The 17,119-nt window shown below is 39.0% G+C and overlaps 1 protein-coding gene across 3 annotated transcripts; it reads right to left on the reverse strand.

Annotated features, from left to right (window-relative positions):
* Window positions 1-711: 711 nt before the first annotated feature.
* On the reverse strand, window positions 712-16,677 carry vmp1 (vacuole membrane protein 1). 3 transcript variants are annotated; one of them, XM_008425301.3, is made up of 12 exons: window positions 16,575-16,677; window positions 15,927-16,038; window positions 15,488-15,620; window positions 15,043-15,133; window positions 13,419-13,529; window positions 8,608-8,775; window positions 8,374-8,502; window positions 6,809-6,889; window positions 5,450-5,566; window positions 4,240-4,301; window positions 2,185-2,284; window positions 712-1,742 (listed from the first exon to the last, which is right to left on the reverse strand). In XM_008425301.3, the coding sequence occupies exons 2-12, from the start codon at window positions 16,003-16,005 to the stop codon at window positions 1,599-1,601; spliced, it is 1,215 nt and encodes a 404-aa protein (XP_008423523.1). In that variant the 5' UTR covers window positions 16,006-16,038; window positions 16,575-16,677; the 3' UTR covers window positions 712-1,598. The 3 variants fall into 3 exon arrangements, with proteins under 3 accessions (XP_008423523.1, XP_008423525.1, XP_008423522.1); XM_008425303.3 differs by lacking the exon at window positions 16,575-16,677 and adding an exon at window positions 16,464-16,487; XM_008425300.2 differs by lacking the exon at window positions 16,575-16,677 and adding an exon at window positions 16,289-16,444.
* Between the last annotated feature and the right edge of the window lie 442 nt (window positions 16,678-17,119).

Raw genomic sequence — 17,119 nt, forward strand, 5'->3', positions numbered from 1 at the left:
TAAAACTTGTGTACCCAATCTGCTCTCCAACAGCTGGATCACAGCTGCAGTTCCGACAACCACTTTTCCAATTTAAAAAATATACAAGATGAACAAGCTCATGAATGTGGAAACCTAAAAGTACTGAAGAGCCTGAAAGGTAAAAGTGGACAGAAACAAAACAGTCAGGATCTTTGGTAACTCACTTTATTTGATTTTTTTTACACAGTGGAACTGGGCAGACATGAGAGCAGAGCAACAACGTGACAGGCAGGTCGCCTCACATCCAACAACTGGATGTGTCGTCTCAACATAGGTTGAGCGGCTGAAAGGCCCACAGCTTCAGCCAGCTTACAGACCGCTGTTGCCATGGAAATGTAACCGCCAACACCAGTCTGATAAGCTAGCTGACGGTGTAGGAGAGTAGTTTGGGGATAGTTACATAGCGTCTTAAAGAAAATAACTGATTTCATGCATCAAGAGTCAGAAACATCTTAGCTGGCATAAATTGAAGGTTATTGGATTAATTAGTATGAAGAGCCCAATCAGGCTGACGGTATTAAGGAAATGTTCCAGTCATGTTACTAAAACTTGATCTGGTTACTTACCTTGTAGGTGCTCAGTTCTTTGAGAAAATTATACATTGAAATCATGACAGGAATAGAGCAGTTTATCAGGATGAACACTTGGGAAAGAAAACATCAAAAAATAAGACTCAGACTGAAAAAAATGTCAATTCCACATTTTATATATGATCTGACCTAAATGTACAGAATAGAAATGGGACCATTTGCTGAGATTACAATGTTACTGCCTTTTTTTGTTTTTGTATTTTGGTTCTTGTTCACAGCAACAACTGGAATAGAAACACATCTGATCATACAGTCAAAAAACATTTACACAATGTGCAAACCGTACATACCCCACTTTATAAGTTGATATTGCTTTTTTTAACCCTCCCAATCACTTTGAGCTGACAGTACTAGAAATTAAGAAAAAAGAAAAAAATATGTCTGAATATTTACCAGAAGAAAAACATGAAAACCCTGAAAAGACTGAAAAGAAACATTATCTGTTTGCAGTTATCTTGGCAGCACATCGCAAAAATAAAATCAACTCCCATCCATACATATGTTACATAATTAAATAAAAATCAAGTCCTTAAGTCAAGAGCTATACTCAAGGGAATTCAGGCATTCCCAACTTGCATAAGGCATAGCATCTGATGGGCGCTGCCCTCAGCATAGCAGCTACCATCAAATCACCGCTTTACTTCTGAGGTTAATGAAAGGATTAATTTAGCATTAAAGTAACATCTTAAGACCGCTAGCAGGAGTCAGTCACGCTACACTCACGCAGAGTGAGATGAGAAGAAGAACTATAAAACTCGACAGAGACAAAACACTGCACATACATCCTTAATAGCACGTGCGCAGACTCACACACACACACACACACACACACACACACACACAGGCATTGAATGCCTCTGCTTCTTTTTCATCTTAATGCCTTCGGTCTCTCTGAGCAATGAAGATGGGTGAGGTTCGTTGGTAAGTTGTGAGCAGCAGCTGCAGAAACACAAGTCACTTGGATGCATGAGGCGCTTTGCTTCGCCATCACTTGCTCTTCTCTTCGGAGTGCCTCAGCTGCTGCAGGCGCTTGGCGTAGCTCTGAGCCATGGAGTTGATGATGGAGATGACAAAGTAGCAAACCATGACAAGCACCACCTTCTCAAACACCCACGACAGCCAGTTTTCATCCTGGAAAACCCCAAATGGTACAAAAATATGGTGTAAGTTGCATTCATTTCTGCAAACCAGATTATGAGTAGACAAAACCAGCTGGTGCTGTACTTATGAGTGTTTATAAGGCTAGGCTATGTGTTTGTACTTTCTTCTAAGTAAATTATTCTTTTACAATATTTATATTAAACAAAATGCTAGTGTGAAGGAAAAAAATACATGGGAAGTTGTTTAGTTACACAATGTGCCCACCAGAGGGCGATATGTTTAGGATCAGAAACTGGATTTGCTTTAATCTGTTTAGAAACATTTACTATGCACATTTCTAAACTCTGACATAGCTACTCTGTCCTAACATGTCCTAACTTTGTATATCTGTCACATCAAAGCCTCCCAGGTTTCACACATTAACAGAGGGGAAAAAAGAGAAAAGATTGTAGACAGTAAAAGCTGTTCTTACCGCTGGTCCATTCTTTCCAGCATGGTGTAGCTTGTTCTTCTGGGCTTCCAGGTACTGACTGAAGGGCTTCTGGAGTGATTGTCCTATTGTAGGAACAGACCTGGAATAGCAAAAGTGAAAAAAAAAAAGACTTATAACTCACCAACCAAGCAGTCCCAATAAAAGCTTTGAAAGCTGGAAATAAAAGTCCTGATCCACCGGGCCAACCAGCAGCATCCGAGGCCTCATCCTACAGACGGGCCCCGTGCTGCAGCTGCCACCACCTCTAATTGTTACTGTGAGAAGGAGTAGGCAGCAGAGAGGAATGAAGCAGAAACTCCTCAGTCCTTCTTTTATATTCTTACGCTCTCTATAAGAGTCTGTGTCAGCCCCCTTCAACCAGGAAGTGAGTCGACATGATGTCATCACCTTTACCACCACTGGTGCTTTCATGGTGGAAAGACAGCCAATCAGTGTCTGCTAATTTCCCTATTAGGCAGGAGTGGAAGCGCTCACCGGGGGCCAGTCATAACGAACACCGCTTTAACGCTTCCTCCAGTCAGAGGTAGGGTTTGTTGATGTGGCTCTACATGCTGGTAAAGTGAAACGGAGCTTGAATGGAACATCTATCATAACGCCAAACTTATAATTACAATGAACAGAAAGAAAAAATACTGCAGCCTGTAGACAGTCCTCCTGAATTCAGCCAGGATGTAAACATGTTGTCTGGACTTGACTAGACTAAGCAAAAGGAAGCGCGATAACAAGCACCAAATGCAGAGAGGGTAATTCCTGCTGCTGAATAACACTCAACTTGAGTGACTCAGGGTTATCTCTCCATCCTTACACACAAACAAACATGATTTGAGACAGACATGAAATTAAGCGAAATACCCATATCAGCAAAAGGCTCCATTTGTACAAATCATAGCGAGTCACCAGGGGTGATCTTCGTGGGAAAGAACCTTGAGAGCAACTAGAGCAAGAAAGAAAATGTTTTTTTTGTCTAAATATGGTCAAAGTTACTTGCTTGGTGATTCATATTGATGACCACGGTTCTGTGAATTTGTATTCGCACGATTTTTCATGTTTAAAACTCACAAACTTCAATATAATTTATTGGTTTTTCTAATGGTTTATGGGTTTAGTGGACTTTTATTCAAGCTTGACAGGAAGAAGTAACAGAAGAGGAAGGCATGCAGTAAAAAGCCCAGGGCAGGGAATTGAACCACTGACCCATGTGGCGCCCCATTTAATGGGTTTTTAAGTGGGAGACTAACAAAGTTTATAGTTTTAAAGTGGAAGAATTTATTTATTTTTTTTAGATATAAAACAATATTCCAAACGTCTCATAGGACACTGTTCAATCCATTATACAAAGATTCAAAATATGGAGGTGGAAAGCTGAATCAAAAGTGGTTGTAATGTTTTAAGAAGGTTAAATCCACTTGTCAGATTTTAGTTGTAAATGAAATTAAATCCATGCATCATGTTTCTTCCACTTCACAATCTAACATCACTTTATGTTTCTTTCACACAAAGAGTTGTGGTCAACTGTTGCAGAGCACTTCCACTCTTAATATCAGTTCATAGTTTTAAAGTTATATGAAAGAAATCTGCTTGATGAACAGAACTTCCTGAAAAAAATGAATAACTTTTGCTTTTATTTCATATAAAAAAAAAAAATCCCAGCTAATCCCAGCAGCTGTATTGATTCTGTTGCCTGAACAGCAGGCGGGTCGTTCAAGTCTGTGCTTGTGTTTCCTGCCTTGTTCGATCATCCCGTCAGTCAGAGCTGAAACCCCGTGAGTCAAATCACCCTGTTTTGAATGTGACCTCATACTTTTGGTCAGCGGTGCAGCAGAGATGGATTGCATGTGTGTGTGGGGGTAATACCTTGATATCTACTCCTACGCAGTGAAAGCATTTATTCATATGGGACCCCCTCCCCCTCGACCCATCAGCAGTCAGAAATACATGGGAAAATGTTGACGAACGCATTCCTAACCGTAAAAACCAAACCAAAAGACATCGGTTTTACAAAGAAAAGTTTTTCAACCGTTCTCACACACTTACCCGATGAGTGACACCATCTGCTCCACTATGTGCTTGCTGAAGGTAATGATAACAAAAAGTTTCTGTGGAAGAAAAGATACTGATCAGCATCTTTGACTGACAAAGTACAAAGATTTCTACAAAAGAAATTCACTGGTTAGAAAAAAATTATAATTTAAAGTCTGTCTTTTTGACAGAACTACTGTTGAACAGCCGAGGGTCACTGAGGCTCAGACGCCAATTAGAAAATTCAAACCTGGCTCTTAAGCAACATTTCAGGCTGTGAGGGGGTTTGTGTGGTTTGCAAACAACCAAAGCAGAAGGGCGGGGGGCCCAAAACCACATTATTTTCCCCCTCTGGTTCTGAAACTGATCAGCTTTAAACAGCATGACACACAGCCCCCCTGGACAAGATCAGACAGGATAAATCATGTGATGTCTGAGAAGTTCAAGGTACAGAAATGGGTCTCCCCTGCAGCTTTTAAAGTCTGCTCCATTTCCTTTTACCTTCTCATGTCCATTCAGTGTGGCCCGGACCCCCCCACCCCACAGGAAGAGGTGACCTTCTCGGGTGAGATCACTGACTGGTACCACCAGGAGATGGATTTGTTCAGTTGGAATGGCGAGTCACTTAGAAAAAAAAAAAAACAGACAGCCCCTCATTGTCTAGGTTTATATTAGTCACTGGTGTGACAGTCTCAACTCCACTCTGTATAATTAAAATTATTTTCTGATTGGCCTTTTTGTGTCATTCCAAACTCTTGTTAAAAACTTCTTCCGAAGGTTTCCTCCTTTCATCTCGGAGCCTCTTTAAGAGGTCTGGAAACTTGCTACGGCTAAAACAAGATGAAGGAAAAACCCAGAGGAGCAGCTCAGCCACTGGTGAAAGTCAACCAGAAGTGCACAATTAGGAGTTTCATAGTAACCATCTCATGATCTCAGCACACGGCTTCATCTTTCCCACAACCCTTTGAGGTTCTGGAGATTCATCAAAGCACACCAGTCAGCAGTGAATCCTTTTCTGCTAAAGCGCAATTTCTGATATGCTGTATTGTGCTGTGGTTAGACAGCCGTGATGAAATGATTCAAGAGGATGAATCATATCAGGAGATGTTTCTGCGAGGATGTGAAGGTGTGCCGGTATCGTTTCTTAAGAACAATGGAACAAACCATGAGAGGAGAGCCAGAGCTCTGAACCACCTTAGATGAACCTTTAATCTGCTCCACTGACCTGTATATGCATCTTGATAATGGCTTTCCCGATCAGAGTTGCTCCAAAGAAAGTCCAGAAGGGAACCAGGAAATGCCCACAGGTTATTCCCGCCAAGTCAAAGAGAGGATTGGGAATCTGAAAAATGCACAAGAAAATTGACTTCTTTCATATCAACACAATCAGCTCAGTAAGAGTGACACGATGAAAAGAAAATCATTAACCTTTTCATATCTTGTCAAGTTACAACCAAAAGCTTTCATGTACTTTTTTTTTTAGATTTTTTTTGTGACATGTAATTGTCAAGCATGATGGAAAAAAAAATCCAAATTTTAATATCTGTAAACAGTCGTTCTCCACTGCGAAGAGAGAAGTGCCGAGCCGAACAAGGCGGCTGTTCATGTTAATCAGTATTTGGAATTGTGTCCACCACACACTGATTGGCTTTCTTCGCTTCCTCCTATGCCATTGCTAAAAACTGCAGGCAGGCTACAATTCTAAAAGAGCATAGGAAATGGACATCATCCTTTATGACTTCTTCTTCTGTCTGCCGATTGGCCTGGTCAATAATCGACTGGATGGAATCCAAGTGAATGGGAGAAAACCCAGACTGTACAGTAAGCAAAAACTGAGCAGGAGGGTGATGGCCAGCCTACTTGTGTGTGTAATCAGTTGTTCTGTTTAAGGCCTCATGGTTTGTGAACAAGCCACTTCATAAGACCAGAGAACAGAGCAGATATACCAGGGATGAAGTCTGAGGATCTCAAGAAGAACTCAAATAATGGAAAAGTGCAGCACAAATGCAAATCTGGCTTTTAGCAAGAAGATGAACATTGTTGAACAAAAGGCATCAGAATGTGTGCAGTTTGCTACATTGGACATATCGTAGACGGTGTGTAGAATGGAAGGATTATTGAAGTTGGATAGAGATTAATCCAACTTGGAAGAAAACCTGTTAGATGCTTCAGAAGAAAAGACTGAGTTCAGAACTGTCATCCAGAGCCACGAAGTGATAGTTTATATCAGCGTACTTTTATGTTGGACCGGCTCAGTGAAATTCAGAACTGGACTGGAGCAGCTGATGTTCACAGACGGCGCATTCAAGCCGTGTGTGCGAATTATTTTGGGAACAAACATGGACATGCATTTATGTAGATGTGCAAAGAGAGTTGCTCTACGTGACTAGCAGCTGCAACTGCTGACGAAGGGAGGTGGCCGAACACATTGGCTCATGGAGACTGAAAATAAATCCATGCCACAACTGTCATATTTTTATGTTTGGCAAAAAGAGAAGACTGTACATCTTTTTCCTTCCTCTCAATGCGAGGTTAAATACTTTGTATGTCAACTGAAAGACGGAAAAAAAAGCTCTCTACTTACTGAGGCACAAGCCAAGATCCCAAAGAATCCCACTTTTTGCACCATGTGCTGAACTCCCAGTTTTGCTCTTGTAACAAAATCCTGCAAAGCAAATTGAAAATTCATTTTAATGTGGGATTGCAGTCAGACATGACAAGATGCATTTGTAAGACTTTCACAACCCATGTTATTTTAAATCTTTTTATTCAATCACACAAATTTAACATATAATTTAAGATCTTTGAAAACATAATCACCCTTCCTTTTTTTTTTTTTGCTTAAATAAATCAATGCACTTTCTTGTGGTTTTTATTACACCATTTTACAGTAACAGCATAATGAGGAACACAAGCCTTGGTCAAAAGCTCTGTGGTGAACTATCTCCTATTTTAGAGCTTTGTAATTTTTGCTTTTCTTCTCTCCGTTTGGTGACTCTTGTGGCGTTTTGCTCAAATCTGTGTGGTATAAAAGCGCCACAGTTCTTCTGATTGCATCTGTACTCCTGCAGGGGGGTAAAACTCTGTGGTTTTTCTGTAAAGATCACCGCCGGAGCAGGAAGGCAATTAAGAGGCTGTTTGAAAACCTGCTGGCACAGTTAAACATTAATTTGGAAAAACAAGTTTTTGTTTTTTTGTTTTATAATAAACACACATGCCAACATGATTAAACACATTTTTAATTTAAGTCGGCTGATAAAGTTGGTTTCTCACAGAATTTACCGTCATAATTCAGAACGTATGGTAAATATCCACCAACTTTCTGTGCTCGTTTTCCAATTAAATATATTTTTATTGTTTACAGAGAACATTATTATTCTGTAATTTTCCTCAACAGCGGCTCATCAGCCAGCTCTTCACTTCTGACACTATAAAAAGGAGGAGACGGTGAAAAAACGCAGGTGCAGGGATCCTTCCACGTGGTGAAGTGGGACTAAGTGACGAAGACAATGTCTCCAGTTTTTTGGTAATCTCCGTCCTGCTGACTCAGCATCTGATCCAAGCGTTCTCCAGTCATGTGAACTCTCTTCCTGACAGCGCTGTCTGTCATTCAAATTAGAGGCCGGTGAGAAGAGCAGAGGGAGATGGAGGGAGGCAACGAGAGCGAAGCCCAAGGGATGATTAAAGAGGGAGCTGAGCTCGGGGTGACTCACCCACGAACACACAGATTTACTGGAAGTGCAGGGAAGGAGGGGCTGCGCTGAAGTCACGTGCTTACTCAGGACCAATCAGAAGCCTGCTTGGCTCTGAGTTCCTTTGTTCATTTAGAAAATTAGGGCAAATTAAATAAGAATCATATCTTACTGAGGTGATGAGTAATGAGTAAATAACTATGATGGGGGGGAAACCACACAGATAAAACTTAAACATCCGTTTGGTTAGAGCTTTAGAAATGAAGACTAAAGAAAAGGAAGCCATTAGCCGTTTTAAAATCTCTGGAAATCTCAGTAAGAAATAATATACATCCACTGAGATAATATACAAAACATTAATATTCACGCAACAATGTAGACAATATTCTAAAAGAGAATATTTGTTAATTATACAATCGAAAACCATTTTATAAACATGAGCGTTGATCTTTCTGACCTGTGCGCCCTCTGCTTGCTCGAGCATCTCCTCAAATTCCTCGTAATCCTCATCTGGATCAGTTCCTGACTGACGAGCCGCTCTGGCCATAAAGTACGGAGGCAGCTCTCCGATGGCCGTCCCCGCGCCCTAAACAGACACAGCTGCAGTCAGTGTATGTTCACATTTTTCTAATTTGTTTGCACATTTGGCCAGTGAAACTGTCAGGTCTCTCTTGTCGCGTCCACCACTCACCCACATGCAGGCCTCCAGCCGGACCTTGGACATAATTGAGAAGATGGAGATGCTGTCCTCCAGGCCTCCATCTTGGGGACAGATGATCTGGTCGGGGTACGGAGGCTCTGGGAAGTCTATGGATCCGCATTCATACGCTGCCAGGGTGACTGAAGCTATGTGAGGACCCTGAGAGAGAGAGAGAGAGAAAAATCAAATCCATCAGACCGAGACTTCAACATGTATGGAAAATGTCGGGAAATGTGAAGAGCTTAAATATAGCTGCACAAATGATGCTATTCATGTTATACATTTTGGTTTTGGGTTTAAATAACCACAGAAACAACTGCATCTGATAAAAACGTCGTAAATAAGTTTCCACTAAATAAGTAGCGGGCACTAACGGCAATTCAACTATTCCCAGCTTCCTAGGCTCTTAGTATTTCTGATGAAGGGCCCTCAGGTTCCCTTCCACAGAGAACATTTTAGTTTTCTCAAACCTTTTCAGTAAATTGTCTTATTTAATTAAGTCCTTCCAGTTTGCAGCTTCCCACCAATAAGTATGATTCTGATTGATCCTTTTTGAATGGTGAGCTAACAGCATCCACCCTGCCACAGAGACACACAGATTGGAGCCGAGTCATACAATGCGTCTCTTGACAGGAAGATCATCATTCGTCTTTAAAGATTTCTGATTAAACTAGCTCACCTGGCCTCGCCTGCAGCTGGCCCACCTGCATGTAAAGCACAGATAATCCTTTATGGCATCAACACTGACAGGCAATGGACAAGCCACCATAAGTCAGTGCTGACATGGACTTCTTCAACACAAACAAAAAAAGCCTTCTTTTGCCCAACTGCAGACACAGATGACGATTCTTAGTTCTCACAACACACTTTTTCAAACCAAAGACTTGATTTATCAAGACACAAGAAGCCAGTGTCTGACTAATAAAAGGAAAAAAATTAAAACGAAGGAGAAAGGAGTTTCCCTTAATGAAACCGTCACTCCTAGTTACCAAGCACAGATCCGGGATTTACACTCAAAGCAGCACTTTATTAATTCTTGCAAGATTGAGGAAAGCAGACGTGAGTCACTGAGACTCAGTTCAGCCTGTTCTAACTGGTCAACAGAGTTAACATCTCAAGACAAGAGTTAACGCTGGGAGGCCTCACGTGAGGTTTCTCCCCTGAGGGGTCGACAGACTGTATCGGAGCAGCAGCAATGTCGCTCTCAGAATGGTGACAAAGACCGAACTTTGACCCTCAGGGAGAGCGTCATCTTTATCTTAACGGGGTGAAAATGCATTGAATGCAGCCGTCTGACAAGTCAAAAAACATCTCGATATGAAGGAATCTCTTGGAAACATCAAAAAAGTGAGATCAGATGGAAACACTACATCCTTGATGCAAAACTTCTCCCACACAAAGAGAACTTCTGCAAGTTTCAGAAAGTTAAATGTAGAACTTAATTTCAAATCAGGAGCTATTATTTACAATTAGCTTATTTCATTAATCATTTCAACTTCCTTGAAAACACAGTTAATACAGGTATCCTCTTGTGTCCTGTGCTCTAGCCTGAATGTCTGTTGGTTTAACAGCGTTTTAAAGCCTTAAAACACAGGATCATATCAGATCAAATCTGTTATGAACAGGTGATTTATTTTTCTTATACAAATTCGATTAAACACACTCTCTGCTGACCAAGGAGCTGTTTAAGGTAACAAGAACTTTTTGATTTAGACTAATGAGTCAGCTGCAGGAGCAAAAGTACTTTGCAGGTTCTCAGGGAATGTCTGGAGATAAATTCTTCATTAAAGTCTTTGGTAGTTTTATCACAATCTGAATTCCTCAGCTGAAGCCCCAAGACATGAAAATGAATCCTACCAAAAACAAAGAAAGAAAAGAAAATTAAAAACAATTTAAGGGAAAGAGTAGTTAAACAGTTGCAGAAATCTAAGATGTAGGTAAGTTGAATCCAACAACTTGTAGATTAGAAGGCATTTAAGGAACTGAAATGGAAGTTATTAATTTGAGACTTTGGTAAAACTCGAGTTTTCAACTCAAATAACTTGAGTTGAAAAAAGGTCAGTTTTCTTCAACTCAAGTTATTTGTTGAAGCATTGGCAAAACAACCTATTTTCTTTTACAACTCTTATTGTGATATTTTTGATAATTATTTTAAATATATATACTTATGCATACTATAGTGATAATCTGAGTATTTCAATTAAAGTTGTGTGAAAGTTTGACAAAAAAAACAAGATGCTTCATTTTTAACAATAATATTTACATGTCTTACACAAACATTAAGAAGTTAAATGACAAAATGCTGAATTTTAGAAGAAAATTGAAACTAGAGGATCGGCACTGAACCATCATGATGAATCACCATGGCGATGACCGAACCCCATGATCTAATCCTCTTCTGGATTGAGGCAAATCCACAGAAACTGTGTGTGGTTTATATTCAGATTGTCACGTGAAACATAAATAACTGTGAGTGTGACACGGTTGCATTGTCAAGATGAAGTAAATCTAGTGCAAAGAAAAATGGGAACTAGTCTCGTGAGAAGCAGCCTTGTATCATGTGATAAACTTTCAGCTTCTCAGTGAAGGATTTAAATAGTTGCAGTAATTTGGGGACAGCTGAATGTGTGTAACAAATCAGGATATACAGTGAGAATCATTTAAATGGATCAAATCAGTTTGTCCATATGTGACCTTTCAAACAGAAGAGATTAAAGCCCAGAAGCTGTATAAAAATGATATAATTAAATGTAATCTTTTTTTTCCAGAAAGCTGATGCTCTAATAAGGAGATTGAAATATAAGAATAAAATGAAAATTCTAAAAACAAATCCATAGTTGTATGTACAAGAATTGGCAGAAAATCAAAGAAAACAGAACTGGACAAAGAAAATTATCAAGATGAAGCTATATTATTTTTTATTAAACCAACTATATGTAATAATACAATATGATTGATTGAATTTACTATTGCCAAGTATGTATCAATGCAGTTGCTTTGTAACTGCTGCAAACACATTTGAATGAGTTTTTAAAGCAACATTTATGCTTGAAAAGCTCCAGACTAAAGGCTTTGATAGTTGTATGGAAACTATAAACCATTTTGAATAATATGTTTTTATATCTTATATCTGTCAGTTCACATCACCTGTGCCTCCCTTATGATTACTTACAACTGAGTGTTAGCAATCAAAATTTACTTAGAAAGTTTAATTACCAGAGTAGAATACTAATTATGTTATTTTAGTAATAAAAAGTAAGAGCTTGAATTGATATAATCTACATAGTGTTGTAAAGCTTGTCAAATGTGTTTTGTCTCTGTACCATCACAATGTTGATGTCACCATAGATGGCATCAACATCGTGTTGCCACTTCTATTTTGACCCTTTGGACACAATGTACCATAAATAATGGTTTAAGGACAAATAGTGAAAATTTGTTAAGCCCAACAAGGTGTTTTTGTTTGTTAAAGAAATTACACAGAAGTTACAAAGACAGACTTTATGACCTTTGGAGAGACGGTGCAGTGGAAACATGAGTCAATTCCAATGGAACTGCCCACACTTTGAGCCTAGGCCCTGGTGGTAAAATATGATCTTTTAATGAATAATTTTGTGGTAAAACTTAAAATAATATAAAATCAGTTAACTGGCGTCAGGATGGTGCAAAGGTATATGGTGAAGATATAATTAATAAAACCCAAAGTTGAGAAGATTTGAAGTCACACTTCCTCTGTGTATTATGGATCAGCTGAAGAACCAAAAGCAGACAAAAAAATCCCCAAAACAAAACCTTAAGTACCTGAATGATGAACGCAAGTAAACCAAGACAGAAGAATGAAGTGAAATAAATCCAAACTGATCCTGATCAAAAAATATTTATGTTTAGGATATTTCTGAAAACTGAAAGGTCACCCATATGGATTTCTTATGATTTGGTTGCAGTGGAAATAGCAAAGGGAACTCAGCAGGCCCACATGTGGACACTGAACACCTCAAAGTGGACAAGCATTGCCGACTTTCTTCCACTCTTTAATTAAGCTAAAGTCTACTTTTGACCACATCTAGGAGAAATGACACACACTTTCAGTGACTCGGTTAATGTAGTCACTCTCAGACAAGCGTCAGTGGGCAAGCCAAAGGTCCCTCCCGGTTAACCTTAGATTGATGGGTATTTTGACTCAGACTAACTTATTTCTGGGTTTTTAGGATGGCGCCATCATCTGGCAACAACAAGGATAGGCTTAGAATAGTAGTAGTTTTGGTTAATCTCAAGTAACTCATGGCTTGGTTGCTTTGTGTCATTTTAGTCCAAAAATAAAGCCACTACTGAGTAGGAGATAGAAAACATATACATGCTAAGCCAAGAAGATTAGCCCTCCACTTCTCATGAAGGCTGATTTGTTTCACAAATACTAAACTGATACTTAATGGACGTCATAAAGACTACTACGGCAATATTGTTAGAGTTAAAAGATAATATATTTTATTGGTTTTCAGGATAACATTCCAATGCTTTTCAAGCTAATGCATATTTGAATATCAAAATTGAGAAATGGCACTCTACACATCAAGTTTATCTAACTTTTTCATCAGTGAATCTGACAAAACAGAAATAAATATCTTCTAGAAATGTGGACTTGTAGGTATTTAAAGTGTAAGCCATTATCAGTAAAGCCTAAAGGGCTTCTGTTATCTTTACATGTGTATGTAAATTTAAAAGAAAGGCCCATTTTTCTTTGGAGCCGTTTTCTGTTAAAAATGTTTTGCATAACCAGGAACATGCCATTAATTTTCTCTTACCAGATAAAGGAGGAACGTGTGCAGACCAGTCCCGAGTCCCACTGAGGACAGGATCCCCAGGCCCACCCAGTAGGCACACCACAGGACCTTCTTCTCCAGGTACTGAACATACTGTCAGGGAATGTTAAGAGAATGAAAAATAAATACTTGAGGAAACAGAAAAGTCGGTTGAATGTAGGACTGTGACGCAACATATTCCTCAATCATACAGTTTCATTTAGATAAAAAATACAAATGAAATTTTCTTTTCTGTTTTTAAGATGGATACAACTTTAGTGTTCCTGTTGAACATTTCAAAATATGAAGTCCATTTAGAAAACGAGATAATATAATCAGATAACATTCAAGACATTTCTAAAAGTTTCCAGGAGTGGGATACCTCAACAAATTCACCCAATGTCGGGAAGTGCATCGCTCAGAGAAACTCTAAGCAATCCAAGAGTTGCATCTCAAACTCTACATGTAAAATGTTGCTCATGACAATACAATTAGAAACAGTCGGAACATCAGGTTCTCAAATGAAGGCGTTTTCTCCCTCATAAAGAGAAGCCAACATAATTTAAGTTTGCAAAGTTTGATCTGAATAAACCACAGGACTCCTGGAACAACGACCGTGGAATATGTGAGGCAGAAATGTTTGGACATAACACACATCATGTTTTACAAAAACAAACCCATAAATACACCTTACACCAACTGTCAAGCATGGTGGTGGGTAAATGGTGATTTGCCAGCTGTGTGCTTTCTGAAAAGACCAGAGGGTTCAAGTCAACACTCTGCTGTTACACCTCAGTGACCGAGTGAAGTCTTCACAGACCTTTTATCAGGTGACCTACGTAGGAGTGAGACCTCAACTGTGTGATGATGACAAAGGACCAGAGTGATTAGCCAGCTGGGGGATTTACAGCAAAAACATACTTCGCCCAGGCTGGTTTCTCACTACCAACACACTGAATGGTGCTGAAGTTCCCCAAGACAGAAAAGACCACAGGACTTCATGAAATTGTTATGTCCTCAGTGGTTGTGATGCTTGGAAATAAAACAAAACTAATAAGGTGTTGCAAAAAATTGACAAGTTTTAACTCTTTAGAACTAGGAGATATGCGACTCTTAATTGTAGCCTTCAGAGTGTCACTTCATCCCTCCAGTGGTTCTGCAACACCAGCTTCTCAACAAACATGTGAGAATGAAAAAGACATACAGGAAAAAACTTAAAAGTTATGATTGTGCAATAGGTACTTAGACCATAGCTCTCAAGCACAGTGTGTAATTATATGGCTTTTAGAACAAAGGTTCAAATCCTATTTTGATTTGCTGAATGTAACTTTATACTACTTTGTCAACTACTTGATATTCACTCCTTTTAACTCATCAATTCTATGCAGTGCTTCTCTGCTTTCACTGAACCTTGCACTGATTAACCCGTAAATAAAACTTCCAGCCAGCTGAAAGTGTGACCAAAGGTTACTTGCCAACAGTGTTCAGTGCATAGTCTATCAACATGAGGTTTCTGTAAGCAAAGTCTAAGATGATAAAAAACCGAATTATCATCAACTGTTTCACAGTTTTCGATGAGGCAGTGGAGTTCATTTATGTTGCTAAAAAACAGAAAGTAAAGTCTCACCGTTTGGTGTGATCCATCAGTGGAGTATGTGATCGAGAACAGGAAGCATAACAACAAAAATACAAACACTGTGCCTCGCCGGTGCCAAAGCCTGTATGTAAAAACAAGAGAACAAAATGATCAGCTTCCAAATATTCTAGTTGATCAAGTATAACTAGTCTCTATTAAATAGTTTTATGACATTAGTTTCGTTTGCAAATTGGATCAAAAATTAGTCTAGACTGAATTACTTTATTTGTCATAAATATTTTTGAGCTGTCTAAAAAGTAAAATGTAAAAATAGTACAAGGTCTTCAGTATCTGTGACGGATTTAACAGCAGGAAACCTCTGAGTTGTTTCAAAAGGAAACAACACATATGTCGCAACTATAAATATGTATCAGCATAACATCAACAGAGCAGTGCAAAAGCAAAGACCAAGTAGCAAAACCTGTTTGAGGCTTACTCAAAAGTCCATTCCTTTAGCTTCACGAGGGTCTCCAGAAGAAAATAATGTAGAGTGACAACCGGCCTCCTCCACAGCACTAGAGACAGACGATCCTCCTTCTCTTTCTGCCGTCTCTCTCTCAATAACAAGTCTGAAGGGCAAACAGAGCTGGAATCATCTTGAGTTTCAGTACAACTAAGAGGCTCATTAACTACTACATCCTGTGGAACTGCTAATGCCAAATACATAATAAAGGTTGTAGCCAAAGGTCTGTCTCGGTTGCTGTCATGCGGTGAGAGTTGTCAACACGGGTTAAAAACTGAAAGTAGCCCGAAATGAAACTGCTGAAGCAATTTTATGACACTGACATGAGGCTGTTGTTAACAATGAAAACATCAGTGTTAAAATGAGCTAAACTTTTTGGATTGTCTTCGGCCCTTAAACCTTTCACACTAACCTGTGGACTTGCCGTTCTGTTTATCTTTGGGTCCTGCTCGTTTTTGAGGCTGCTCACAGCTTGCTCCATTGGCTGCCATCTCACTGTCACAGTTTCGAGCTGTTTAGGCAGTCTACAAAGGAAAAAGACGAACAAAAAGCGGTTAGTTTCGCATTCATCGGGGATCGTTGTGTCCAAGCAGAAAAAAAGGAACAGTCTGTGACGGGACTCCGTGGAGGAGTAACATCATAATTTGCGGCTCTTGAGCAATAACCAGTCAAAGTATAAAGCCGGGTAGCTCACGTTTCTGTTCGTGGCGAAAAAGATAAGAGAGAAGCCACACAAATAAAGACAGATGGGAAATATATTACCAATAGACTTACAAAAAATAACGAATAAAGCTAATTGGAAGAAACGTCTCTTTGTAGGTCAGTCTGTAACAGGATACGAAGTCAAATGCGCTGATTCCACAACCGTCCACATGCTAACCGGCTAGCCAACAGGGACACCGGAAGCCTGTACATTTAAATACGAGCTCTAAATTTAATTACTACTCACCTTGTTTGTAGATTAATATATAAACTTATATTACACCACAATAACAAGAAAGCAAAAGAAAAAAAGGTGATAACCAATTATTTTTGGTTAAATAAATCAGTACCACCGTACCTCTTTCCTGTCTTCTTCACCCGGAAACACAAAACTTAGACGTGTCAAAATAAAAGCTAAACTATATTGATTCTCAACCAGTTAAACACTTAATATTAACAAAAACGAAGAATCAGTCCTCCTTTTGAATTTAAGATCTTAGATTTTTCAGGTGGGACAATTTTGTTTCAAATTGCAAATATTACAAAAATAAATGATAGACGTGTTTCCGTTATAAGAGTGTTGCTGTCCAATAAGAAGCTGACAAATTTACAGTTGGAAAATGTAACCATGGCAACGCAGTTTCGTATGTCTTAAAACTGGTGTGTACCCCTACTTGCTTAGTGTAAGTATAAATTTTATATACATACATATATACACACACACACACACACACATATATATATATATATGTATATATATATATATAGATACATACATATAGATACACATATATACACACACACACACACACAAAATAAAGTTCAGCTACAATTTTTTTAATGGGCTTTGCACCTTTGTTGCATTATAACAATGTAATTTATGACAGACCAACAGTCCCACCA

The sequence above is a fragment of the Poecilia reticulata genome, chromosome 13 (assembly GCF_904066995.2).
Source record: "Poecilia reticulata chromosome 13, P_reticulata-male-v2, whole genome shotgun sequence".
NCBI classification, from domain to species: Eukaryota; Metazoa; Chordata; class Actinopteri; order Cyprinodontiformes; family Poeciliidae; genus Poecilia; species Poecilia reticulata.